Source organism: Thunnus thynnus, chromosome 4 (genome assembly GCF_963924715.1).
Source record: "Thunnus thynnus chromosome 4, fThuThy2.1, whole genome shotgun sequence".
In the NCBI taxonomy this organism is placed as follows: domain Eukaryota; kingdom Metazoa; phylum Chordata; class Actinopteri; order Scombriformes; family Scombridae; genus Thunnus; species Thunnus thynnus.
This window is the reverse complement of record NC_089520.1, coordinates 29881284-29908380: the sequence shown is the minus strand read 5'-3', so window position 1 is coordinate 29908380 and position 27097 is coordinate 29881284. Positions and strand designations below refer to the sequence as shown.

Genomic DNA, 27097 nt, shown 5'->3' with positions numbered 1-27097 from the left:
AAGTATCTTTGTTATATTGTATCAAGATATTTCCTCCAGACCACTTGGCTGCCACATGCCAGTGTTTAATTTTGGGGAGTGACATGTGTTTGCCAAAATAAACAGTAATTTGTGAGTACAAAGCCAACACTCATGAAACTTGGCCATCAGTTATGAAATGTGGCCTGCCTCATCAGTACATGACTGTGCCAGAGTTTGCAAACTTCATGGAATTTGATTGATATGGTGCACCACAGAAGTATAAAATACCTGTTTTTTTAGCCAATAATTGTTTACTTGATAATATTTTAATCTGGAATGCTGATCAAAGCTGCTGTTAACCAATCAAATTCCAGCTGCCTAAGAGCACAATTTTACTATCCCAATCTTTTTTAAATTTTGAACAGCAGTATGTTACTGCTATTCAAGAATCATCTTGAGAATTTCTTGGTAAGTTTCCAACATGGTAACCTGCTGTGACAAATTTTGGCCTTCAATTGCCATTGAATATAATAAAAGAAAATCCTTTGATCTATGATTTTTCAGCCAATATCCAATAAAGAAATATTTTTGCAGTCGTCTTTATAATGGAAATCCAATCTTCCACAAATTTGGTTTGCATATTTTTGTACTGTGTTGACAAATATGTGGCAGAGCAGTTTCTCATTCTGCCTGAATACTACGGATTAGTGCTAGTTTAGTGATATGTGTTCTTATCTGATCATAATTGAATACATTGGTCTGCTGTACTCTATGTTTACAGAAGTTATCAACAAAACTCAAGCAACATCAGAAAACATTAAATTTTACATAAATGTCCTGTTAAACAGGATTCTGCCTTTTAATAAGATTGTTGCTACTGGTTAAAACTGGTTACTCTTCTGTTCCAGTCTATATTTTTATTTATCTTTATTTAATTTGTTCTTCAGAACTGCATTGCCACTCATGAATGCAACGGTATCGATATCATCATCGCTCTCATCCTTAATGACATCAACCCCCTAGGCAAGAAGAGGATGGACCTGGTGCTGGAACTCAAAGTGAGTGATCATCAATGTATTCAATGCTTCTTCATTTGTAACACTTTTATGGTTACATAACCAGTTTGTTAGTCTTTATTTTTCTCTTTAATGGTAATTTTATTTTAACTCCAGTGGAAAATTGTTCACATGACAAAACATCACATCTTGCCAAAGAGAGTTGGATTGTTGAAAATAAGTTTGAAAACATGAACATGAGACATGACATTCAAAGTCATACAGGCAGACGTGAATCACTTAATTACAGAGTTACTGTACCAATTACATCACTGATAGTAGTTCTAAAAAATAATAATGTAGTGCAGCCACAAGTTTTTATGATTATGATTACAGACACACCCATGTGCTATAAACTACTTGGCTAGCTAGAGCTAAGACAAACTCTGTAGCAAATAATTCCAAGAAATCACTAAATGGAAAACGTCTTGGAACACTGTTATTATCATGCCTGATCAGGATGAAGTAAGAATATTTCTCTTTACTAGTCATTGATTTACTGCTTGTGTCATGAGCATCAGGTAGAGAAAATAAACCACGGCTGATCGGTGCTGTTCCCTCTCCTGTTTCATCTTTTCATAGAATAATGCCTCCAAGCTTCTTCTTGCAATTATGGAGAGTCGACATGACAGTGAGAATGCTGAGAGGATACTGTACAACATGAGGCCTAAAGAGCTGGTGTGTGTGTGTTACATCTTGCAAATCATCACAGAATTAAGAAGGATTAAGTGGACATCTATCTGACAGTAGTCTATTTTCTTGCAGGTGGAAGTAATCAAAAAGGCCTACATGCAGGGTGAGATAGAGGTGGAGGAGCCGCAGGAGGGTGAGGATGGAGAAGAGGAGCACTCTGCATCTCCACGCAATGTTGGTCATAATATCTACATCTTGGCACATCAAGTAAGCCACCAACTATCCATAACATTAGCGTGGAGACAGACACACCCATGAGCAAATGCTGTAGCACATAAATGGCCATATAATATAGTACATGTCCAATCGATTTTCAGTAGCCTCACTGTTACTGTATGTTTGTGTCATTTCCAAGGGCTGCTAAAGACATGTGATACCTGCCACTCTACACTCAGCTCCTCTTTTTCAGCCCTCAGGCTGTGCACTGCTCAATAGCAGTGTCTGTTCAAACCATGATTTAGGTTAACGCCAACAGTTATGCAACACCTACTGTCAATCCATACCCCGCAGCCTTGTGCTTGAATGAATGGAACATCTTGGATTTAAAGAAAGAATAAATAGCATGTTCTGTACCCCGCTGTTAAATACCAACAATGTTGGCTCAGTGGTGCAAGTTAACACGTGTACATATTTTAAGCAAACCCGGCTGGTAGTAATAGAGACAATCTTTGTGATGATTATCAGTCTGATGATTATCTGTTGAACTGTTATCAATGGTTTGATGTTGTTGTCGTTTCAGTTGGCCCGTCACAACAAGGAACTGCAGGCCATGTTGAAACCAGGGGGGACGTATGGAGAGGGTGATGAGGCCCTGGAGTTTTATGCCAAACACACAGCTCAGATTGAGGTCAGTTGTTGGGTCCACGTCCCAGCTAAACTGTGCCATTTTGGATCTGCTGCTGTCATTTTTGTATTTTATTTTTAATTCACTTTATTTATATATTCCCACACCCTCACTACTGTATGCCCACTATCTAAGATCTATTATAAGACGTTTGTGTTAGCCTGAGAAGATTGCAACATGTTTTTGCATTACAGTTGACTTGAGGCATGTGATAGTGTTTTTCTTGGCCCGCTCTTGAGTTTCATTGTGTACCTTCACAGAATGAAAAGCACCTTCGGCATGTTTGCACGTTTTCCTGTGTGAGCTTAATGAGACTAAGGAATGCTGACTGTTGACAGTGTTCTCATCTTAAGTTGTTGGTTCAGTTTATCGCTTTCATAAAGTAAACAACTTTTTTTCTCACTGCAAAGTAAATTTTGTAACAATAACCAGTCGGACCATTTGAATTCTTGAAACAGCCTATTTGCATATTAAGTATTAACACTGAGTTTTACAGAAGTACAGCACAGGCTCAAGGTTTTGCCCGTCCCAGTGACATAGGGTGTGTGATTGGTGGCTGCTGCTGTGGTTATGTCCAGATTGTACGGCTGGATCGCACCATGGAGCAGATAGTCTTTCCCGTGCCCAACATCTGCGAGTTCCTCACCCAAGAGTCCAAGCTGCGTGTCTACTACACCACAGAGCGGGATGAGCAAGGCAGCAAGATCAATGACTTCTTTCTGCGCTCTGAAGACCTCTTCAATGAGATGAACTGGCAGAAGAAGCTGCGAGGTACTCAAGAGGCTACTGGTAACACAAACACCGTTCCCTGTGCGTTTTTCTCCTCAACTCTTTATTTCTTAGTGCCTGGTTTACACGCTTTCCTCTTGCATCCCTCCAGGCCCCTGAGGACCCCCCATCCCTCCCCCCTTGACACTTAAGCCCCTTTCAAATATACATATATAAATCTAACAGGAACTTAGTCAAATTTCCCCTACTTGTCATTCTGGCAGTTCCCAACTCATGATTTAATAAGATTTCCCAAAGTCTTCCTCCACCTCACTTGTGATCATAACAAACGGCACAATAAAGGATATGAAGACTTCAGTCACCAACCTTCTAATGTTACAACAGAGATTATACAATTAAAAATGGCAGGACAGTAGATATAAAGGATTGCACTCCTCCCTTGAAGGTATTTCTGTGGTGTCTAACATATTAGCGCTGAAATCAACATGGACAATTCGCTACAATAAAAAAAAAAAAACAGACAGCAACAAGGGAAACTACAGCCACACAATGTCTGGTGATTCCAGGAACTCCAAATATGTAAATACAAATAAAGAAAAATCATAAACATTTAAGACTGTAAGACAGGTCTAATCCATAACTTTAAGTTTCACTTGTTGAACTGTAACTGTCTGCGCCTGAGTAAAACAGGCTTAATTCACAGACATTACACCTCATCATGTTTGATTTATAATAAACAAAAGTCCTGGCTGCTTTGACAACCCGTAGGAATATGGGACAAGCCTGCTGCCTGTGCTCCTTCTATCTGGCAGTCTATGCATAAGGACACAAAATATTCACCTGTTAAATCACACACTATTTAGCCAATCTGTATGAGAACACTCTCCTTCTGTGCCTTTCCCAACTGGCTACTGTTTTTGGCATTGCTCCAATCCTTGACAATTAGAAAAAACTGTATTCTGTAATGGTCTTGTCATCTGTAAACAGGTTCAAAACTTTTTTTCTATACTATTATTAGCTGTAAACAAAACACCGACTCATCCTGACCAACAATGTTGCAGGTTACATGTGTGAAAGGGGCTGCACTCTGCTTCTTTTTAGCTTTGAAGCCTGGAGGGATGGATGCAGAGACAGCATGTAAACCTTGATAAGCAATGTATAAACCTATTTAAAATACAGTACAGCATGACTTAAGTAAAGGTTAAGATGTGATTGCAATATATATTCTGCAAGTTTGTAAATGAATGCTGTGTACAGCCAAGTGGGAGTGATGTCAGATATGTGAGTGTGATGTAGTGGATGATTAACACAATACTTGTAGTCAGAATGTAGAGTGTTGCAAACAATTTGAGGTATGATTACAATGTCATGTTCCCATATTTCTTCTCTCTGAAAAAGAAAAAAATAAGGAAATGGAAGGCAAAAGAATATGTTCTGGCAGGAATTCATGTGGTCAGAGTATTAAGCTTAACACCATCCATCCTTTTTTTAGTTTTGTGCTTCTGTGTAGAATGAGTTGAGGGCGGAAATGGTGAACTTTCAAGCATGAAAGATTGATCAACTAGTGTTTGAGAGGTCATGTTTACATGATTTTTCCCCTGCAGGACAGAGAGAGAACACAATTTGGATGACTTATTTTGTATTCTACACACAAGTGTAGAATGTTGTGTCTGGTCTTGGAAAAACAGAAGCCTGTCCCAGTCTTATTTTAGTTTTAAGGTATTATTGGTATTTCTGCTTTACTGGACAATTAGCAGAGATGGATGCAACATGTGATAAAAGTCAGGATATTGAGCTTAGGGTGCATCTTAGCCAACTCAGTTAGCAGGATGCTCCAAGTATTAATGGGATTAATGGGATTAATGGGTCGACCTGATTAGTCTACCTGCCGGTTTGAGGTCAACTTACATCCACAGATCGAGGCTGGGTAGTGAATGCAGTTTAGCTTCCAAGACAGAAAGTGTGAGATCAGGAGCAGGATGCTAGTCTCTTTTCATTTTAATCCATAAACCATAGTTGTGCAGGCCTGAACATTATTTTGAGTTTCTCTTTCAGCAGGGTAGGTCCCTATTGACCCCCTGGCTGATGATGACTGCAGTGAAGTGACTGTTTTTGTTGTTTTGTTTCTCTCTTGGTAGAGGAGCATGTTGTGGCCTGTCCCATGGTCAGGCCTGAAGGCATCTGGTTTGTCTATTGTGTGTTAACACGTGACAATAACCAACTATCTTCTATCTGAATGAATCAGCACAGCTGGATAATTATTCCGCTGTTGCTAACCACTTGTCATGAGTACATTGACTTCTGTTGCTAAAAGTCCCCACCCGCAGTTCTTCTTTTCTAATGAACAGCCTGGCTCAAAATAGCATTGGCCATGATACTGATCTCCTGACCGAGGTCTGAGTAGGCTGGATGTGCGTGTGTGCACGAGCAAGTTTATGCATGCATGTTCATGTGTTTTTTACTCTCCTAAAATTAGAAAATCATTGAGTGTATGTGAAATGTGCATGATAATTGGTTTTGTGTACTTAAATGGATTTAAGTTTTGCCTGACTTTACCCTTCAAAATGAATCCTTTGTTTACAGTTTTAGTGCTTATAATGGCACTTAAAACCATAAAGACCCCTTCTGATTCTGTTTGATTAATGTGTTTCACCCAAAATTTACTAGATTTCTCAAATCACTAAGTAATTAAACACTCAACTTTGGAATGATCAAAATTAAAGCTGAGTTGAAAAAACATGGAAAAATGTTCTCTCTCTGTAGAGACACATGACAGACATTTGCCACTGAGATTAAATACAGACGGGTGACAAATTAAAGGAAAAACCAGTACAGGATTGAATGCTTGACCTCCACAGTGAGGGGATCTGGTGGCTTTGTTATGCTTTAGGGGGCATTTTGCTGGCATGGTTTGGGTCCACTTGTCCCCTTAGAGGGAAGGGTCACTGCAAATCAACACAAAGTTGTTCTGGGTCATCACCTTTATCCTATGATGAAACATTTCTACCCTGATGGAAATGGTCTCTTCCAGGATGACAATGCCCCCATCCCCAGGGCACGAGGGGTCACTGAATGGTTTGATGAAAATGATGTGAATCATATGCTATGGCCTTCACAGTCACCAGATCTCAACCCAATTGAACAACTATGACAGTGCTCTGCACCACCATCATCAAAACACCAAATGGGAATATCTTTGGGAAGAATGGTATTCATCCCTCCAGTAGAGTTCAGAGATTGTAGAATCAATACCAAGGTGCATTGAAGCTGTTCTGGTGGCACATGGTGGCCCAACACCTTAACAAGACACTTGTTGGCTTTTCCTTTCATTTGTCACCTGTCTTTATGTTCATCCATCAACATCAACGTCTACAGAATATGAGGGCACATTCCCACTACAGTTAAGACAAAATTAATTCTATAGCACAAAATCTTTGCATGTTGCTCCTCTTTGGTGTGAAACACTGAACAGTCATTTTGTGTTTTACTTTTGCAGTGAACTAAAGTGTTCAGTGAAACCTTTAGGCAAATGCTTTCTGGTGTATTGTACATTAAACGTAGAGATGTCTGCAGGATGTTTGGATGCTGCAGTGCCTGTGTTAATATGCATAAATGCCTTGTCCTTCAGCCCAGCCCATCCTCTACTGGTGCTCCAGGAACATGTCATTCTGGAGCAGCATCTCCTTCAACCTGGCTGTTCTCATGAACCTGCTTGTGGCCTTCTTCTACCCTCTAGAGGGTGTCCGAGGAGGTTAGTCTGCTAAAGTCTTCACCTTTTAAACTTTTTCTTTCCTTTAGTCTTTCAACATAGCAGCAGATTGTGTAATGGGGCCCTAATTGATCTCTTGTGTATATGTGCACTGTGATGAATGCAATGAGTCTAAGTATTACAGCACAGGAAATGGGAGTCCATGGTACAAACAGTGACTGTTCAGGCAAGGCCAAGGGTGGGGCGGGAGGAATATAGTACATATTGTGCATTAACAGAAACCTGTACGGCAAAGATGAACAAGTAAAGAAATTGAGTCATGGTTTTGTTAAGCTTTTTATTTTAAGGTCTGGGGGATAGCATTACACCCTTGCACATTTCCACCCTCCGGGTGCAGCTCCTCGCTGCCAGGTTAAAAAAAAGAAAAAACATCCGGTGGCTCAGTGCGTATCAGAGCTAGTCTAAACCAGGCAGTGGAGTAGAGGCCAATATCGTAGGTACTATCCTGTGTCAGAAGTTCAGATTGTGTCAGTGAAAAGCTCCTTCCTGATATTTGGACAGGAAAGGGCGTTGTGTCTTTCTGAAACTAACAGATTGGTTGGCACACCTACTTGCCACAGTGATTTTCAGGTGTGAAAATGGCAAATGCTACAATTGCCCTGCAAATTCTATCCTCTACAGTCACTTTCACCTTTGTCCATATCTGAAAATATAACAGTGAACTTAGAAAGGGCCTGCACTTTTGCAGGTTTGAACCTAAGGAGTTGCTGCTCCGACAAGAATTCCAGATCAGTTGTAAGGCCGCGTCAAAGAGCTAAAAAAAATCATAGAAATCGTGCACAACATGAGCTAATCCAATTTGAAAACTGTCTGCAGATGATGGAATGCCATCAGGAGAACATTTGCTTGCTGATTTGACAAATGTGTCCGTGAACACCTACTAATATGGCTTGAGCATTTGCGTCCCAACATTCTTTAGTGTAATCACACATGTATTTTGAGCAGCTGGTATGTGATCAGATCACATACGGTAATATGCATTATTAGTGCACGCATGCACAGGGCCTTACAGAACACTCTGTGCTCCCGTGCCTGTGGTTTGGGTGTAGCCTCACACCTCCCTAACCAAAGTGAGTTTCACAACAAATGGAGGTGTGATTAGAATGCAATGCTAGCCGTAGATTTGGGTCTTGAACTGCAGTGCTGTAACAAAAGACCAAGACGGATTTATTCTTAATTAGGTCCTGACCTGTTTATTGATACTGTACCTTTTCTGAGCTTGACACTGACACACGACTTAACATGTTATCCAATTCTTCTTCTCCATATGCATCACCTGTGGTAATTAGGCGTGTGCCTGTGTGTGTACAGACTTATGTAAATACTGTGGTCTCCCCACAAGGCCAGAATCCCTAGCAGAATAGCATAGTACCGTCAATGTGTTTTTAACATTCAAATGACCAACTGTGCAGTTGTACAATCACCTTTCATTGTTCAATGACATGAACACTCATTGTAAACATGAGGATCTTTCATCTTCACCATCCATCCCACATGACGTGAACGGCATTGGATTATACAATGTAACTGAAAATCTACTCTATATAATAATTGGTTTAATCTTTATGGTTCAATGGGTTTAACTATTGTCTGTGGTCAGTTCTGAATGATAACTATAGTATAATAATAATAATAATAATAATAATAGTCATTGATATTTGGATTTCATGATACATTTTTCAGCAAGAACGTTTCAATAATTTGCCAACCCTGAACCATTTCAGATGCTAGATGTAATACCAAATTAAGTTTAATGTATATGTATAAAGTGCATAGAGCTAAACAATTCTCCAACATTTGGTGCGGCCAGAAAAACCAAACTTTTTTACAAAGGCATGGAGTGGCAAAGACAAAAAAACAGAGGTAAATCAGCTTCTTTGTTAGATCTACATATTTGACCTTGTTCCCCACACCATATTAACCCCTGGTCAGTTCTGTCATGTGGCCTAAATTTACAGATTAAGGTTGGGAAAATCTGTCTGGAGTTGGGTCACAAGTTGTAACAGACAACTTCAGAGAGATAAGTTATTCCTGTGTGACAGGAGTTTTTTCATAAACCAAAGGAAGAAGTGACAGTCATGAGTATGTTTTTACTTGCGGTCTCAGTTTTCTGTTTGTTTTGCTGTCTCTGATTCCTTTTCTTTTTTTTTCTCAGTTCTCCTTGAGTGCAGTATTTGTGGGGATGTGAAAAGCCATGGCCATTAAGGCCTCCATTGTTCCAGAGCAGAGTAGCAGAGAGAAGACACACATTGTGATTCACATAAACTTTCAATTGTTCTGTCTGGGGTCAAACGGCGAGGTCCCTTTTGTTTGAACTTCCTTGCAGCGGTATAGAAGAGACAAAAAAAGAGGTTGTTAGCCTAGCTCCAGAAACTGCATGTGGTTTTTCAGTGTCAAAGGTCTTCTGAGAGCTTAGCAGTTCATTTCAGAACATGTCAATTAGTGCAAGATAGGTTAAGTAATGTTGGTTTAAAATTGAAGCCAGTTATCAAGTGAAAAGAACAACATCTCTGCCACTGTTAAATTGCACAATGGTGAATATTTGATGTCTACACAGATGCATACACTCACATTCTGTCCTGGATTCATATGACCTCAGACATTTCTTGTTAATATTCAAGCCAACTGCCTGAAAACCTCAGATAAACCACAGTGTTCCAGGGAGCTTAATTTGGGTAGCATTTACTAAAAGTTTTATAACTTTAAAAAGCATGCATAATAAGCAGATTCTATAGATACTTAAACCATAAAATCATTGTAAACATTATTGTATCAGCTGCACAACTCACTCATATGTCTGTCAATGGATGTTTCTTCTAGGTGGTTTGTTTGAAGAGAGATTGTGGTTGGGAACTCTTCCCAGTAGTGGACAGATGTGCTGAAATCCTAGAAATAAGCATAACTCCAGGCTGTGCAACTTTTTTAGGGTAATGCTGTGGTTAAAGTCTAGTGTGTGTTTGTATGAGGTCAGGTAATTCTTGACCAGTAGTAACAATGCCAGAGCCTCCACATTGTCATAGTTGCTGCTTTAATGCGACCATGCAAGTAGTAGCAGACAAACAGTGGGGCTACAGGTCAGACACCCGTCAATAATAAGAGTAACGTTGATTTGCACATTAAAATCTTACTTATTCCCCTTGCAACAAGGCTGTATGTAGAATTTACTGTGGTTTAGTGTAAGTATTCAGAGTTCAGTCTCTCTTGCAGCTGCAGAGTAAGCAAGTAAGAGAGATGAATGGTCTTAGACTGTAGGTGTGTGACGTCCAAGCCGCTGTGTCTGGGTTGGCTGCCAAGTCTCATTGCCTGGGCGGCTTGTTACGATGCAGTACCCAGGACCATCCCTGATGAATTTAGCTGGAGCCAAGTTTATTTTTAGCCAACCAAGGTTATGTAACGAGTACCTGTCATGTGATCTGTACACAGAGAGGCGAGAAGAAGAAGGCCTCAGAAAGGAAGGGATGGAGGGAGACATGAGAGTCTTCTTGGTGCCTCAAAGAAAAGCAAACCTGACTGAACTCCTTTCCAACTTGATAAATGCATTCATGTGTTAACACAGAGGAATTAAATTACTGTAACTATAACAAAGTCATGCAGCCTTTCCCCTACATGCTGGTCAGGTCTTGGCAATGAGCTGGTGCCTGGTGAGCTCATGATAATGCTTTGCTGACCTACAATGATTGATGGGGATTTTAAACTGTTGTGTAAAAACCTACACACACACACACACAGGTCTTGTTACAAGTTTGATTATATCATTGCAGAACTGTTGGGTTCATGACTGAAACCGCTAAGGTATCTTTGTCTTGGTTGCACATGGAATCCATCAATAAAATATTTGTAGATGATATATACTGAAGGTCAGCTTAAATTCCTTCACTTGGCATTTAACTTGGTCTATTTACCTCTTCTTCATGAAGAATTATAATGGCGTAAACATGTTTTGTGAAAAAAGAAGCATGAGGACTGAATAACAAACCCTGTCCACCCCATTTCATGGCATTGAATTGCTAACTGTTCTACAAATTTCCGAAGCACATTTATAAATGAATACATATGAAAGTAGGCCTTGCTGAAAAGAGAGTGCATGCTCATCATACTTTTGCTGCAACTACAAAATTGTGCATTCATATTGATGTCAGAGTTCTTTTGAATATACAAAGAAGATAAATTGGAATGAAGAGATTTATAGGTACATTTTCATATAATGTTTTCACATATTTTTCCTCAAATGCTTTAAGACATGTTGAAATGTAGTGTACAGTTGTAGAGGAGTGATATGTCTTACCCTTGAGTAACTGAATTAGCTTCTTGATGAAATGGTGAAAAGAGAAAAATACTCCTCATTTACTTGTAATAGTTGGCTACATCATTAATATTGATTGGAAAAGCTCACACCCCTCTCCCAAATGTGACCCCCCTCATCCTCAGGTACCCTGGAGCCTCATCTGTCTGCCCTGCTGTGGATGGCCATGCTGGTTTCACTAGCCATTGTCATCATCTTGCCTCAGCCTCACGGCATCCGGGCACTCATTGCCTCCACCATCCTGCGCCTGATCTTCTCTGTAGGCCTGGAGCCCACATTGCTGCTGCTTGGGGGTTTCAACGTAAGTGTGAATCAGTGTGTTCAGATAGGCGATGACCATTTGTACAGAAATTCTCTGCCATGTCAGAGCCAGATATGCTTTAATACCCAGTAGATGTTTGACTGGAATTTATCTTGGAACGAGGCACAGTCACATGCCACACATTAACTAAACATAAAACTTATTGATACAAGACTAATATGTACACAGTGCAGGAACACAGCAGCTCCCAGTAGTGTAGAGCAACATCAAGTATTCACATTCAAGATTTCACATTCAAGTAGACATGCGGGCACACTAGTTTAACAGTTGATGTGGTATTATATAATATAAATGTCACTCATAACAGAGATTTCCCACCACTTTGGCAGTCAACCTCATCCATTTTATTTTTAGTTGTCTGAACAAAGAGCATTTGAAAATCTCATCCAAAGACAACAACAGTACTACTACTGTGTAATCCTTCCTTTCTCCCTTTAAAAATGCTATACATTATCATGATCAGGCTGCTGTCTCTACATGATGTCTCTGTTGTGTCTATTGTTCTTAAGTTATGTAATAAAGTCATCTTCCTGATGAGCTTCGTTGGGAACCGTGGAACATTCACACGTGGCTACAAAGCCATGATCATGGATGTGGAGTTCCTGTACCACCTGCTCTACCTGATTATCTGCTCCCTGGGGGTCTTCGTCCATGTCTTCTTTTACAGCCTGCTAGTGCGTGAGCACACACAATACATCCAATCTAATCACCAAATCACCAAATAAATATAGACACCCAAGGCACTGGTATATTAACAATAATGTCCAACTTGTCCTGAATAGAAATGACAGCATAGTGTACCATTTTTTACATTTTTAATTTGTACTGTAACACAGAGAAACATAAGATAAAAATGATATTTAGATGCCATTTGATTGGCTATAAAAGTGCAGATATTATCCACCAACCTCATTTAACCATGAGATTTTGGCAAGGAGATTTAAACAAAGGCAATGGTCCAAACAAACAATGTGTCTTATGTCCACTGTGGCCTTTATTAGCTAACATGCTCACATCTACACCCACACACTTCTCTGTTTTTCATTCACAAGCTTAACACACACATATTGTACACACATCTTTGTATGTGTCCTCTTTCCAGCTCTTTGATCTGGTTTACCGAGAAGAGACCTTGCTCAACGTAATAAAGAGTGTGACCCGCAATGGCCGCTCCATTGTTCTGACAGCTGTGCTGGCTCTTATCCTCGTCTACCTCTTCTCCATTGTGGGCTATATCTTCTTCAAAGACGATTTCATTTTGGCTGTCGACAGGATACCCAACAAAACACTAGGTACATTGAAGTACATGTTTCTTCTCATTCTCTTACGGGGACCAACATAAATTATTTGCCCTCCCTGACCCAGACAGCCAAGAGACCGATACATGGAATGTTTTTCTGCAGCATAAACACACACATTGGATGTTTGTGAAAATATACTGAATGTAGTCAAAGTGCATCTAAGAAATACAAAAGGAAGACTAGTTATAATGCTATGTGTACAGTTTAATTCACATGCCTTTACTTCTACAATTATGATTGCCTTGATTTAGCATTACCTTCAGTCTGTGCATAATATAAAGGATGTCATCATTAATATGCAATGTGAAAAAATAATTGCCAACATGCCTTGTTTCCAGACCATGGAGCCAGTATGGTAGGAGAGTTCTTCTCTGGTGGAGTGTGTCAGAAAGAAAATGGGGAGAACTGTTCAGCAGAAGCTGTGATGGATGGTAAGTAGACAAAAGTGAAAGCTAACTATGTAAGCTAAGTGCGTGTGACTGGGCTGGAGGTTGAGTGTCAGGGTCGAAGGGTTCTTTCAAGTTTGAAGCCACGTGTTTGTGCATGCATGTCTCTCAAGAGATTCCCATGTGTTTGTGTGTAACTGCGTACTTGTGTCTGTCTGTCTATGTGCGTACTTGTATGTGTGAGTATGTAAAGGTCTTTATGTCCTCGCAGATGACTCAGCCAGAGAATATTCGTCCTACTGAGCTGTAAATCTGTGCGGCCGGGTGGTCATGGGATTAAACCTGGCTGGGCCAACTGAGGGCTTTCAGGGAGCATGGTGAAACACTGGGGGTTTAGACTCCTTGTTTGTCTCATGGGACCAAGCCTAAGATGTGATGTAGGGGCCCAGGGTTGAAAGGTCAGGGATTAATTACCATCAGGTACAAGTAGGTCGATGGGTCCACTCAGCAATGGCACAGAACGGCTTCTCACCACAAACAGCGAGTTCTTGCAAACCTACTGACCTTGATGTGAAAAGCCTCCAATCAAAGATGAACACATGCACCACCTTAAAATTGATTAACCAACCATGTCGAATCCTCGAACTGCCTGTGTCCTGACCTCGTCTAGGCTTCGCTATCCATCACCACCAAGCTGGCTAATTATTGGTAGTCTGGTGACTTGTTTTTGTGTGAATAGCTTGAAAAAATTCCCAGAATCGTAATGCCCTCAGAGACCCCTGATGGGACTGGTTCAGTAAACCAATAATAGAATGTGTTTTTAACAATGAAATCATATGCATATTGTGTCAGGAGTGGAATATATTGAAATTCTTCTATTTTTAGTGTAACTGTTTCCTCAGTGACTTCCTCTTTTTTATGGGTATATGTTTAAAAGCAATATGTGGGCAGGTAACAGCAATGTAGCCGACTTCAGCCTATACAGGAAATGAATGCCTGACAGTCTTCATGTTTCTATAGCTTCCCTTGCCATCCAACCATCAGCAGTGGTGATAGAGGACAAAGAGCGGACATGTGACTCCCTGCTGATGTGCATTGTCACTGTATTGAGTCACGGCCTAAGAAGCGGAGGAGGTGTTGGGGACGTCCTGCGTAAGCCTTCCAAGGAGGTACAATAAACAGGAACACAACAAGAAGGACAAAAATCCCATCCAAGCGAAGTTTAGACTGAGAGTGTATTAAAACAGTATCGTTAAATGTACAGAATAATCCTTTTTTTCTCCTTTTGGCTTTAAAACTGTAGCCTAAACATAGACATCTTCCTCAACTCTTACACTGATACCAACAAAATGCAATACACATCACGCATGCTTGCACAATCGCCCTACCACACACACAAAGATTGAATTAAGTTCAAATTAAATTAAAGTAAACTGGTATGAAATCTTAAAAGGGTATTTTTTGTTTTAATGAGGCCATGAGAGAATCACCATGATATGTATTTAATTTTCTCTAACTTCAAAAAGTACATACTGTGTTTAAAAGATATGCTCTGCTAGAAGGCCAAAGAGTTTGCATGTAGGACTTTCATAACCCCAAACATGCCAGAAAAGGCATTAATGGTACTTATCCAGGATGAAGACAAGCTTGTGCACAACCACAACATGTGTTAGATCTGCAGCTTGACCCATAGAATGAGGGCATGACTCATACATACTTGTACACCTCAGTTAGCTTAACATTTATGTGAATTCTCATGTACTGTTTTCAGTTATGCCACATTTTGTTTTACATACCAAAGTGACACATGTACAGCTGGATGGTGCACTGTATGCAAAGAAGGAATTATGAGTCAGTCCCATGTGCTACCCCAGTAACAGCTGAAAAAATAGATATAAACGGGGTCCGCATTTTCATAAGCATAGCCTTTTTCCACCTCAAGGTAAATTTGATCTTTTCAAGTTTTAAACAAAACTTTAACATGTGATATATTTTAGCAATGAAACTTGACATCTTACTGCTTAAATGTTAGATTTTAAATTTTAGAATTTATTTTAATTATATTTTAAGATTCTGTTTTAAGTTTTCAAAATTACTCAACAAATCAGTGTCTGTATGCACATATGTATGTTGAGTTTATAAGCTAAAATCTTGGATAAATATTACTTATAAATAAATAAAACTATTAATATACCTAATTTAGTGGATGTCCCATCTAAAATCAGAATCTGTTTTTCATATAATTCCAGTTTTTAATAAAATGCTTTCTAGTTTATCCTTCTTGTAAGCATATCTGCAAATGACTTAGATGCATTTTACACATAGCTCCAAATAAGAAAATAAATATTATAATAGTCAAATAAGAGGTTTGAGACCATTACAGAAAGCAGACTTGTGTGAGTAATGGGGTTTAACAAGATGTAGATTCAAGCTCTGTGACCTACTGTACATTGATCTTGTAACCTGGGCTTATACTGACATTATAGTGTGACAGCAGCTCAGATTGTTATTACTCACATGTTTTCTTCCTCCTTGTCTTCAACAGGAGCCCCTTTTTGCAGCCAGAGTGATCTACGACCTACTCTTCTTCTTCATGGTTATTATCATTGTACTCAACCTCATTTTTGGTGTCATCATCGATACATTTGCTGACCTGAGGAGTGAGAAGCAGAAGAAAGAGGAAATCCTGAAGACAACATGTTTTATTTGCGGTGAGGAATCAAACAAATACAAACAAATTTAATATTGTTCCGTGAGGTGATATTGCAAATCAAGTTTAAGTTTCATTTTTACAGACAGCTGGATTGGTTTCTTGGTCACATTGTTCATGACTAGAGCTATTCTGCCTACTCTGCACTTAAAACTTGTCAACATTATGGGAATGTGACTCATGACCTTTGACACTTATTTTCCTGTCTTTTTCCCATCATTGTTGTATATTAGACTTCCTTCTTAGAAATCAATAAAACGGAAATGTCTCGCAGTTACATTCATGTCAAAGCTGCAAGCAATACTTGATGCTGTGCCATATGGTATTAGTTGCACATTATAATCAGCAGGTGTGAATGCTGATGTTTGCAGATGGTGACGGAAATCGAGTGAAATTAAGCGAAGGGTCTGGTCTTAACCCGCTCTTGTATAAGCGTAAGGCTGCTGTGTTGCAGCTTCGCATCATGGCTCGTTGCAAAATGGGGGCTGTTTTTCTGGGTAGTACAACCAACGAAACGCCTCCTCTTCCCAGAATGAATAGTTAGTCATGGCAGGTGCTGCTGTGGAGGAGGAGTGTTTCTTCCTGTTGCCATATGGGTCTTGACCATGTCAGACTGTACACTCCCTCAGGCCTCTTCCATCACTAAACAATCAGTTATTGCTGTTGCATCTGAACAGTTGTTGGTCAGTTGTGGTCATTCTTATTGCTTAATGTTTTGTAGTTCTATAAAGGGTTATTCCTCTTTTGCAAAAGCATGCAATATAAGAAGGTATATGAATGGCAGGGCATAATGTGGTGTAACAAACAATACATGTTTATTTTTGGTAAATCTCAACTCATTTGTCTGCCCATTACCTCGTGACCCCATTTCCTCTTGCTTTTTTCCATCAGTCATCTTCATTTAGGTCACAAGAACAATTGTCATGTTTCCACACAAACTGTATTTCTTCACTCTTCCAAAGAAATGTATGTGTGTGTGTGTGTGTGTGTGTGTGTCTGTGTGTGTGTGTGTGTGTGTGTGTGTGTGTGTGTGTGTGTCTGTGTCTGTGTCTGTGTGTGTGTGTGTGTGTGTGTGTGTGTGTGTGTGTGTGTGTTCTTCTATGTGTGGGGTTGTATCTTTTCATTCGCAGGTTTGGAGAGAGACAAGTTTGACAATAAGACAGTTACCTTTGAAGAACACATCAAAGTTGAGCACAACATGTGGCACTACCTGTTCTTCATCGTCCTTGTGAAGGTCAAGGATTCAACAGAATACACTGGTCCAGAGAGCTATGTGGCCGAAATGATCAGGGTAAGAATATTGTCATGCACAGGCATTTAGCTTTTTAATTGTTCAAACTTCCTTCATACAATGAAAGCCTTCAAATCTACACTGCAGAGTCTATTATAGGTATACTGAGTGTGTGTGTATATACATATGTATATTCTAGCTCTCAAAATATAGCTCTGCCCACCTTGTTTGCTACTACAGGTAACAATTCATGTGTGCCTCAAAGACTACACAAGCAGAAGCACTGTGCAGTGCTGTATCAGTTACTGTTGTGGTCTTTATTGAGGTTAACCTTCAATCCTGAACAACATGGGAGGAGTTTTTTTGACTTCAGCAATCAGGTTCTTATGGTTTGCACAGGGTTGATTACTGCAGCCTTTTTATTTCTCCGCTCCGGTGTTAGGCAGGGGTTTTTTTCTTGTTTTGTTTTTACCTCATCTGCCCCAGAGTACTGCAGAGGACTGCATTATGTAATCCCTGCCTCCATGACCTTGAATTCTTCCAAAGTATTATCACATCAGTCAGCTTTGTGAATGGAGAATTAACATTCAAACAGAGTCTGTCTTTGGCATAAAATGTGTTAATCCCCCGAAGCAGACATTCCTTGCTTTAATCAGTAAAAACACACACACACACACACACACACAAAATCAAACACACACAGGTCTCACCCTGCACATCGCCTAATGATCGCACTTAGGCAGACCAGGGCATAGCCTTGTGATTTTAGTATTTTTTGCAGCAGTGTGAGGATATTTTATACTTTCATGAGTTTCTTTTTTAGTAAGTGTTTTTAAATGTTGAATTGAAAAACATTACTTCCAACAAAGTGATTGAAACTGATTTTTTTTTTAAAAACAAAAAAAGCAAATCAAAAACTGATGCGAGTATATGATACTAGTTATATTATCATAAAAAAGTTCAAATCATAACTATTAAGTATTTGTTTATTTGGCATTAAAAACTCGAAACAAGGGATCACATCAGATACATACGTCAATACAGTGCTCTTTTCATATCACAACTGATTCAACCAAACAACATCTGGAAATTTGCTCAAATAAATAAAAACCAAAGAAGATAATTGGTTGATTGATTTGTTTATTGCATCATACTTGTAGCCTGTGAGCAATTACGAAGCAGTTTTAACTGCTAAAGGAAAGCCCCTTCTTCTGAAGTGGTTGCTTCCCTGACGCACTTGCGCTTCTGTCAGTTTCTGACACAGTTTCTCATTAGATGCCACTGAGCCCACTCCGTTGCCCTTTGCCTTGATCGGCTACATTCAGTCTTGTGAGGAACCACCTGATTTGGGATTAACCCCCATCCTCTCTCCTATTAACCTTGCACCCTGCAGAGCCTAAATGAGTTTGTCAAGGGTGCATTCTGACCAGCAGGTTTTAGAGGCAGGCAGAGCAGTGAATGCACACATGGTGTGGAAGACCCCACTGACCCATCAGCTGACCCAGTCATCCTTAACATTAGCTCTCAGATTCACATGCAAGTGTTTGATGCAGGGCCTCCGTGTCCTGTTGTTTAAGTGATCTGCAAAGATTGCAGTGTTCACAGAGCTTCCCTCCTCTTAACGTATTTACTACTTCATCCGTGAAGATTATGTTTCGGATTTTTATTCAGTCATGTTACATGCAAGGGCTATATTTTTTCAGCACCCTTTTTTTGTTTTGTTATTGTTGTTATTATTAGTATTATTATTATTATCATTATTATTATTAATTATATTCAAAAACACAGCAATCATGCATGAATACACTTTGAAATGCGTAAATAATTTAAGATAAATTATTTTTGCAAGCTTAGTGCTCTGTATTCAGCACCTGTCTTACTGTCTTATCATCTTGCTATCTATCAAGACGCATATTGCAAACACAAATTTCTAATGCAGTTTAGAAGTAGCCATACTCTTAGTGTTTGTATGCCATACTCTTTCCCCATCATAAGTGACACAAACTTTACTCAGTGTGTTATAGGCTTATTTCACTTGTTGTATTTTATTTATTGAATTTAAATGTAGTTAAATGTTATTTGACCCAGACTATATGTAACATTGTGTTGAGTAGTACAGACATGTATAAAGGTTCACAAAGCATAATGAAACTCAAACAAATTGTAAGACAATGCAAAAATAATTTGGGGAGAGTAATTTTCTCCCCATATTATGACAACATTATGTCTAACTGAATTACTGATGATATACCTCTATCAATGTGCACTAATGCTTTTACTAAATCTTGCTGCTGTATTTTATGCAGTTTAATTCTGATTGATCCTACAGTATTTCCTAATTATTTGCACCAGAGACAACATCTGGAAGTTCTGTTTCTTAAATCTGTACTGTCTCTCTCCCACTGTGTTTCAATTTATTTGATGCTGATGGAAGAAGCATCAGGACAGAAGGGGGTGTAGAAGTCAGACTACTCTGACAATGACTGGGACTGACGTCAATGGTGGAGGGCTCTGAGTGACTTGTCACGTCTAAGGTGTAAAAAGATGACGCATGGTTCACACTCATTGCTCTAATTCTTATTGCGTCCAATACTACAAGACAGCAGTAGCCCTATGAGCTGATTTGAAACATTCGTCACCACAAACACTCAAAATCCACAAATGAGTATAGTAAAATACGCCTAAACAATATCTGTCTGTTTCTGTTCACATGTGTAAAGATTTTTTTCATCATTTATTTGCATATTTATTGACTGAGTGGGCTGCCAGCTTGTCAGGTGGCTTGTGGCATGATTGTGACGTTTTCTGTTGCTGTTTTAACCACAGCGCATCCTGTTTCTCTGTCATGGCCCGTGCGGTTTTAATAATGAAAAATGTACTTCCGTCATTTCCATTGAACCAGCATGATGTGAAGTCTTAAGTCGTGGCTGCACTTCTCAGTTTACTGGAAGTGCTTTCATTTGTAAACACTGGGGATGGAAAGAAGGCAGGGCTGTTGATGACGGAGTCGTCAAACAAACACACGTGTGACTTTGGCTGGCAGGCAGAATCCAAAACGGGGAAATGACCTCCGTCATGTTTTTTACATGATACAGATGTGTGGGAGACAAAAGACTGAAATTAGTTATTCAAATGTTATATTTCACACTATTTAACCTCTGACATACTTGTTAGACAAATAGAAAGAACGGAAACTACATATTTCCCATATTACATATAACTGATGTTGCAACATGTGTTTGTTAAAATATATAACATATAATATATAAAGTATATTTAGAAAAGCCGGGACTGTGTTCAGACATAGTAAGTGTATTTGTGTTGGCAGGGAGGGGGCAAGTAAACTAGGTAAACACAGCCTCTGTCTTTTTGCATTCAGGAAGTGGAACTTGCACAGCAGTTCTCACCTCCTTTCAGAATGAGTATGTGCTGCTCATTATCTTAGTGTTGTGTGATTCCCCTCAGGCTGCCGTCTGACCCAGGACTGGTTTGTGGTTTGGACGGCCACCTCACTCGCCCCTATGTCTCCAAATCAACCACTGAAACCAAGGGACTTTTCCAGCCTAGTTCCTCAGCACTGCACTCTTTCTACCCAGTGACCTTAGTGGCTGTGCAGCATCCTCTGTCTCATTCATGCTGCATTAGGACTGATGCTTATCTAATTAAGGGCACATGACAGTGACATGGGTGTGTGGGATGTGTGTTTATGTTGTGAAGAATTAAACATGGATGCGTTCACATGACTTTGGCTAATTTGGAAGCAGGTTCAGACAGCGCACAATAACAATGGCATGTGGTGGTCAAGTGCCGGAGGAGATAGAAGCATGAAAGAATGTAGCCGAGTGGCCTCGTTCGAACACAACAACCCCTGAGGTGGCTGCTGGATTTCATGTCACTGTGACTTTTGCATATGTAATAAAGTAAAGTGCATTATAGTCACAATAAATACTACTAACATAACTTAAAATACTACTGTACTACTATATATTAATTATATTAATCAGTTAAACTTTAATTTTCCAATATTTTTATTAAATGCTACCATTTTTAAGTTACAACATTCTGCCCTGGTTGATTTGGTGACATCTGCAGTGATTCGTGGTATCAGCAAATGTGGTTTAACACTTATGGTCCATGACTCCTGGCAGCAGCAAACACGTTTTGAACAGCAACTTTCTGCTGAAATACATCAGAAAGGCAACTATGTATCTGTTTACAGTGCAGCCAAATAAACTCACATTGTTTTAATGAAGAAGTCAATCAATTTCTACTGTGATCTTGTTTTCATGCTGCACACAGGGTTGTTTTCTTTTGTTTGTTTGTTTGTTTGTTTGTTTGTTTGTTTGTTTTTTACCAAATTAACGCATTTAATATGAACTAGCATTCAATAAAGAGTTGAGTTTGCAACAGCAGTAACTTAATACAGTCCTAGTACATCTGTAGAGAGTGAACAGTAAACAGTGAGGCTGATAATAATCAGATCAAATTAAAAGCAGTAAGGCTGTATTACATGCATGCATTGTTTCCTGTGAACCCGTCGAGTGTATGAAGGCAATTTGAATTGAGCTAAGGAACGGCCGCACTGCCACTAACAATGAAAACTACTATAAAGAGACGAAATTACTGAATGTAAATACATGGAATGACTGTTGTTAAAAAAATGTTGACCATATATAGTTTAAAAAACAAGGTTGATCTTTTTTTTTGAAATTGTAAGAATTCTTAACTGAATTTTTTATTTTTTGTTTTTGCTTCATTATTTTATTTGACATGTAATAGTAATAATAATAATAAGAAGAAGAATCAGACCTTTTTGAATAATCCCACTCCTCCCACTAGGTGAAAACCCTTGTCTGTTTATAACCAGAATTGCTAGCCCATCAGTTTATGCCATCAGCCACATTTTAACCGTTTGTGTCCACAGTATACCAAACTTCAACACCCCAGCCTTCAATCAGATATGTCAAATTGTGAGGTCAAACTTTGAAACAATGCATTAAACAATCTGTTCTAAAATTTAAAAAAAAGGCCGTTTCACTGACATATGTGCATGAAGAGCATTCACTGGCAATTAATAGCTCCTTTACATTCTGACTTTGCAGCAGTTACTTCAGAGCTATAAAAGAAATGATCAAATCTACATGTTAAAACTTGGTGTTTCTCGGTTGCCGCAAACACTACCTAAAGTTCTCCTTCATACAGGAGATACTGTGCAGTAACATCTCCTCAGGACAAGTCGCTGCCACAACTGATATCTTAAAAAAATAGTCAAATTCTAACCCTCCACCCCACACCTCAAAAACCTTATCTGACACCCAACTGCAGCGGGTCAGCAGTTCCAGCTGCTGTGGTTAGTTAAACAGCTTATTACAGCTCTTGTCTGTGGCTCGCAGGAGAACTCAAGAGTCGTGTGTTTATCTCAGCGCTGCATGTGAGGTGATGCATGTACAGTCAAATGAGGAAGTTTGTTTCTCCATCTTAGCTTACAGATTTTTGTACTTTTTCCAGTTTTGTCATATGTATATTAATGCTAGACGTGACAGAGAGACATCACTGACAAGTGAACCGCCTGTTGTAAGTGATTTCAAGAATGCCCTCATATCCCATGTGATTCTAATATGGAAAGTCCCTCATGATTAGTTTGATTCCGCTTTTAGAGTAGGCTTTAAATCACTGCACACAGTCAAAGAGACAAAATGGGGTTCTGGAGAAAAACACAAATCAAATAGGGCTTGCAGTTGTAAACACTTGAAGGCGTTTGTGTTTATAATGTCTGAGGCTTTTTCCACTGCATCTAAAGATAATGATTAGATCAGCTTATAGGAGGAATTAAATTTAAATAGAAAAATATTAATTTCCTAGAAAATTGCAGAGCTTACAGCATATTTTAGGAAGTGCTCTAAAGGATGTAATAAATCAATTTGATTATGTTTTGATATACTGGCCTTAACTGCCCAGTTTTCTGTTTACCAGGAACACAACTTGGACTGGTTCCCACGGATGCGAGCCATGTCCTTGGTCAGCAGTGATGCAGATGGGGAGCAGAATGAAATCAGAAGCCTGCAGGAAAAACTGGAGTCCACCATGAAACTGGTGTCCAACCTCTCAGGCCAGCTGACCGAGCTCAAAGAACAGGTGACACTGACAGAGCTAAAGACCAGCTTTGATGTCTCTGACTTTATCATGGGGAAAAAACATGAAGAGTGAGAGACGAGTTTCTCTAAACATGTGGACAGCAGACGCAGCTTGGGGTTTGTTGTTTGCCGTTCATTGCCCTTTAGATGCAGAGCTTACTAAATGCAAAAGGAGATGAGTCATAGTTTACAACACAGCTCATTTGGCCCAAGCAACATCTTTAGTACCAATTGATTTTATTATTGCCCTGTTAGCTAAAATCGGACTTTTTATTTGGTTATCTATTGATTGATTGATTGATTAACTGGATAAAGCCTTTCACAATATAAGTTATAAAGCTCATAAAATGATTCTGCAAGAAAATCATTTAAAAGACTATTTTTGCAGTAAGTAAAATCTCTGACTTCAATGCTACCAAGTTGCGTAAGTTACACACTCTGCTGATTGTGTAAAGACAATCTTATGCACTAAAATTGCACAATTTCTGCAATCCAGTGCTTCTAGTAAACAGAATTGTAAAAATGTCTTTACCCTTGAAATGAGAACTATCTGTGAGGAAGTGAATGTTACCGAGACATTTTGACCCAGACAGGGGGAAATGATTATTGTGCTGCTGAAAGCACAGTGAGGGTAGTGTAGCATCAGTCACATTTCACTTTAGATTCACTGTTTGTAAGGCCTGTATTTTAATAGCTACAGACTACCTATTTTAATAAGAAAATTACTTCAGAGTACGATTGCACTGACGTCTAGCTTCTAAACTGTCAGTTCATGAATTTATATTGTCTCCTTTCTCAGAACGGATTTTGCCTTGTGGTGTTTATTCCCAGTAGAGCACAAACGGGGAAAATGTGCTACAAAAGCGTTCTCTGTATTCTGTCATTCCAAAGAAAATTGGCTTAATTAGAAAATTATCTCGTAAAAAAGGCCAATATTTTACTGCTAACTGAGTTTAAACTATCCACTGATGTGTTTTAATGATATTTTTCTCAAACACGTCCTTCTACAGAGAATTATTTCTCCTGGAACACTCATTACAAGACCACTGTCTTCTCACTTTTGATATTGTTTTGTTTCAGTGTTGAGGTGCATATAGCTACCGTATGTTAATTCATGTAACTCTTAGAAGAAAAACTACTCTTGTTCCTGTCGATATAAAGGTTAACATCTGTGTTATGACTAATGTGTGTTGCTTGATCTCCAAAATTTCTTTTGACTGGGTTTCAGTATTAGTTGTTTGTATTCGGCTGCTTTCGTCAGAAGACACAGCGTTGTGGATGACAAGACTGGCAGGATTTCAAAAGAATCTGTTTCAGTTCAGCGCCGTGCAGAGTCTGTGCAGCATTTGGTGGCTTCTGTAAAGCAGCATGAAAGAATGAATCGATCTAAACAGACCAGAGAGGATGCCCGCGTATTCAGCAGATGAGGACACCGATGCCAACAGAGGTACAGGCGAATGATTTCTTTTTTTAAAATCTGTCTTCTCTGTTGTCTTCAGATGACAGAACAGAGGAAGCAGAAGCAGCGAATTGGCCTGTTGGGACATCCTCAGCACATGAACGTTAACCCCCAGCAGCCTGCATAAGGTCAACTAGCACAGCCCTGAAGCAGCTCAGCGTCGGCTTTGTGTGTGGATGGAGCGCACAGTCCTTACGCAGAGGTTGCACATGATGTATACTGCACTGAGTGTGAGTGTCACTTGTAACTGTAGGGAAACACTGTAACATAGGTAGTCATAAGACGATCTCTCCCCCACGCACGTGTTGCTCTGAACGGTAGCACTCACCCACCATGTTCTGTTCAGTCCAGTTGGAATTGGTGCCAAATGTTTTCTATGTAGGAATAAATTGGGGTTTTTCAATACATGGCCTTTACTGGTTGAATTTGAAAACAGGACAAAGCTGACTGGACAGGAGGAATTAGTCCCATCATTTGTTGTTCATTTTGTATTTTATTTTAATGTTTTCTATTTATATCTCTGGCATAACGAGCAGTATTTAATGTCTTTTTTTTTTTGTATGTTGTGCAATATATAAACTTAAATATGCAACCTCATTGGTGTGTGGATTTAAGTTCCATAAATCATGTCTTATTTTAAAGCGTGGGACAATGTTTTTGTTTGTAGTTAATTGTCACTGGATAAAATAGGGAGTTGTTGGTTGTCTTTACTTACGCAAATATAGAGATAATATTTAATAAGCTGGCCTTCTCAATTTTTCTTTTTTTGTTTTATTTCTTGAAAATGTGCATATTTCTTGAGTGTCAGATACACTCAATAGAGATAGTATATTGTGTGAGAGCAATATATACAGATAGTTTCTTTCACCTGTGTAAATCCAACTGTGTCATTCTCAGTGATAACTTATTTTATGATGAATTTTCTTTCTTATTTAATTGGGGTCTAAAAAGAGATTTAGAATGTTTGACTTGTCAGTCAAATATACTGTATAACTACTTCAGTGTCACTCATGCTATTACAGTTTGCTCAGGAGTTGTGTTACTTTTACTGGAATAAATGTAATTAGCATCATTTCTCCTTTTCTGCAGCAAACTTGTTCCATTCGTGCCTGTTTTGTGTCTCATTTAAAGTCTGATACACGTTTGCTGCTTGTGCAGAGTCACTAACTTTTATGTTCATGTTCACATAAAAAGGTTTTAGAAAATCTTCATGCTACTGTTAGAATTATCTTTTTTTATTACTATGTGTATATAAAGTTTGTTGCTTACCTTTGCTTTTGTATAGAAAAATGGGATGGAGAAAAAAACTGTTTCTCACAATGAATGTTAAGATTAATTCAAATCTAAGCACTGTCAATTTGTATATTAAAGTAGAATTATTTATTAAAATTGATGTAATTATCCTTTACTTCGTGTACTCTCTGTTCATTGTTAAAGTGATAGAGGATTATTATATAAGATAATGATGAATTATCTCTTTAAAGTAATCCATTAGTGTGCTTTGTTGTTAAAAATGTGAAACAATCTGTTTGCTTCAAAGTGTATTCTTACACCATCGCACACTATCACACACTCAGCGCTCCGTGTATCTAAGATGACTCATTGCTGTTCAGTAGCTATATAAGCTGATAAAATTAAATAAAAAGCTTTACCTGCCATATAAATATCACTGAATATCACAATCAGACATATACAGTTTTACAGTTCAGTAATTAAACTTGGCCACGTGCTGAATTCATCTTTTGGCTTTCAGAGACACTATCAGTCAACTGGATACATGTCTGAGAACAGTTGATGTCTGCAGTGAGAGTGGAATGTGTGTAATTAGGTAAATTTAAAATTGCATATATCCTGATTACTCAGGGGCTTTCCTGAAAGATTCTCTACATACCAAGCTCTTTATCAAGCTCTAGATAAGCTGATGCTGATATGTCTTTGTCTCATACAGTGTATATACAGTAGCAAAATGACTCTGTTAGCTTTTAGTCTCAAACGTGTGCTTATGCTTGATGTGAAAATATCGTCTGATTGTCTTTTTAACTGAGAAATTTCTGCCAGATTTCCACAGAGATAAACTGCTTATCAGTTTATTACTAGAGATCAGTTCATATATGATTTCCTAGAAAAAAAAATGTTTTCTCCATCAGTTAACTTTTTTTATTTAGTGTGTTGAACAATGAGCCATCTTATTGTGATCCTG

At 38.9% G+C, this 27097-nt stretch overlaps 1 protein-coding gene across 9 annotated transcripts in view; it reads left to right on the top strand.

Moving 5' to 3' along the window:
- Nucleotides 1-26305, top strand: part of itpr1b (inositol 1,4,5-trisphosphate receptor, type 1b) — an 87615-nt gene extending 61310 nt beyond the window's left edge. For 5 of the 9 annotated variants that reach the window (XM_067588267.1, XM_067588262.1, XM_067588266.1 and 2 more), the window contains 15 exons: nucleotides 909-1019; nucleotides 1599-1694; nucleotides 1782-1916; nucleotides 2449-2556; nucleotides 3132-3363; nucleotides 6911-7033; nucleotides 11480-11655; nucleotides 12186-12350; nucleotides 12779-12968; nucleotides 13316-13408; nucleotides 14384-14532; nucleotides 15909-16074; nucleotides 17204-17364; nucleotides 23278-23439; nucleotides 24938-26305. In XM_067588267.1, the coding sequence (XP_067444368.1) occupies nucleotides 909-1019; nucleotides 1599-1694; nucleotides 1782-1916; nucleotides 2449-2556; nucleotides 3132-3363; nucleotides 6911-7033; nucleotides 11480-11655; nucleotides 12186-12350; nucleotides 12779-12968; nucleotides 13316-13408; nucleotides 14384-14532; nucleotides 15909-16074; nucleotides 17204-17364; nucleotides 23278-23439; nucleotides 24938-25024 (2154 nt within the window). In that variant the 3' untranslated portion in view covers nucleotides 25025-26305. The remainder of the gene's footprint in view (nucleotides 1-908; nucleotides 1020-1598; nucleotides 1695-1781; nucleotides 1917-2448; nucleotides 2557-3131; nucleotides 3364-6910; nucleotides 7034-11479; nucleotides 11656-12185; nucleotides 12351-12778; nucleotides 12969-13315; nucleotides 13409-14383; nucleotides 14533-15908; nucleotides 16075-17203; nucleotides 17365-23277; nucleotides 23440-24937) is intronic. The other 4 variants (XM_067588269.1, XM_067588264.1, XM_067588268.1 and 1 more) reach the window with 1 other exon arrangement.
- Nucleotides 26306-27097: the final 792 nt, after the last annotated feature.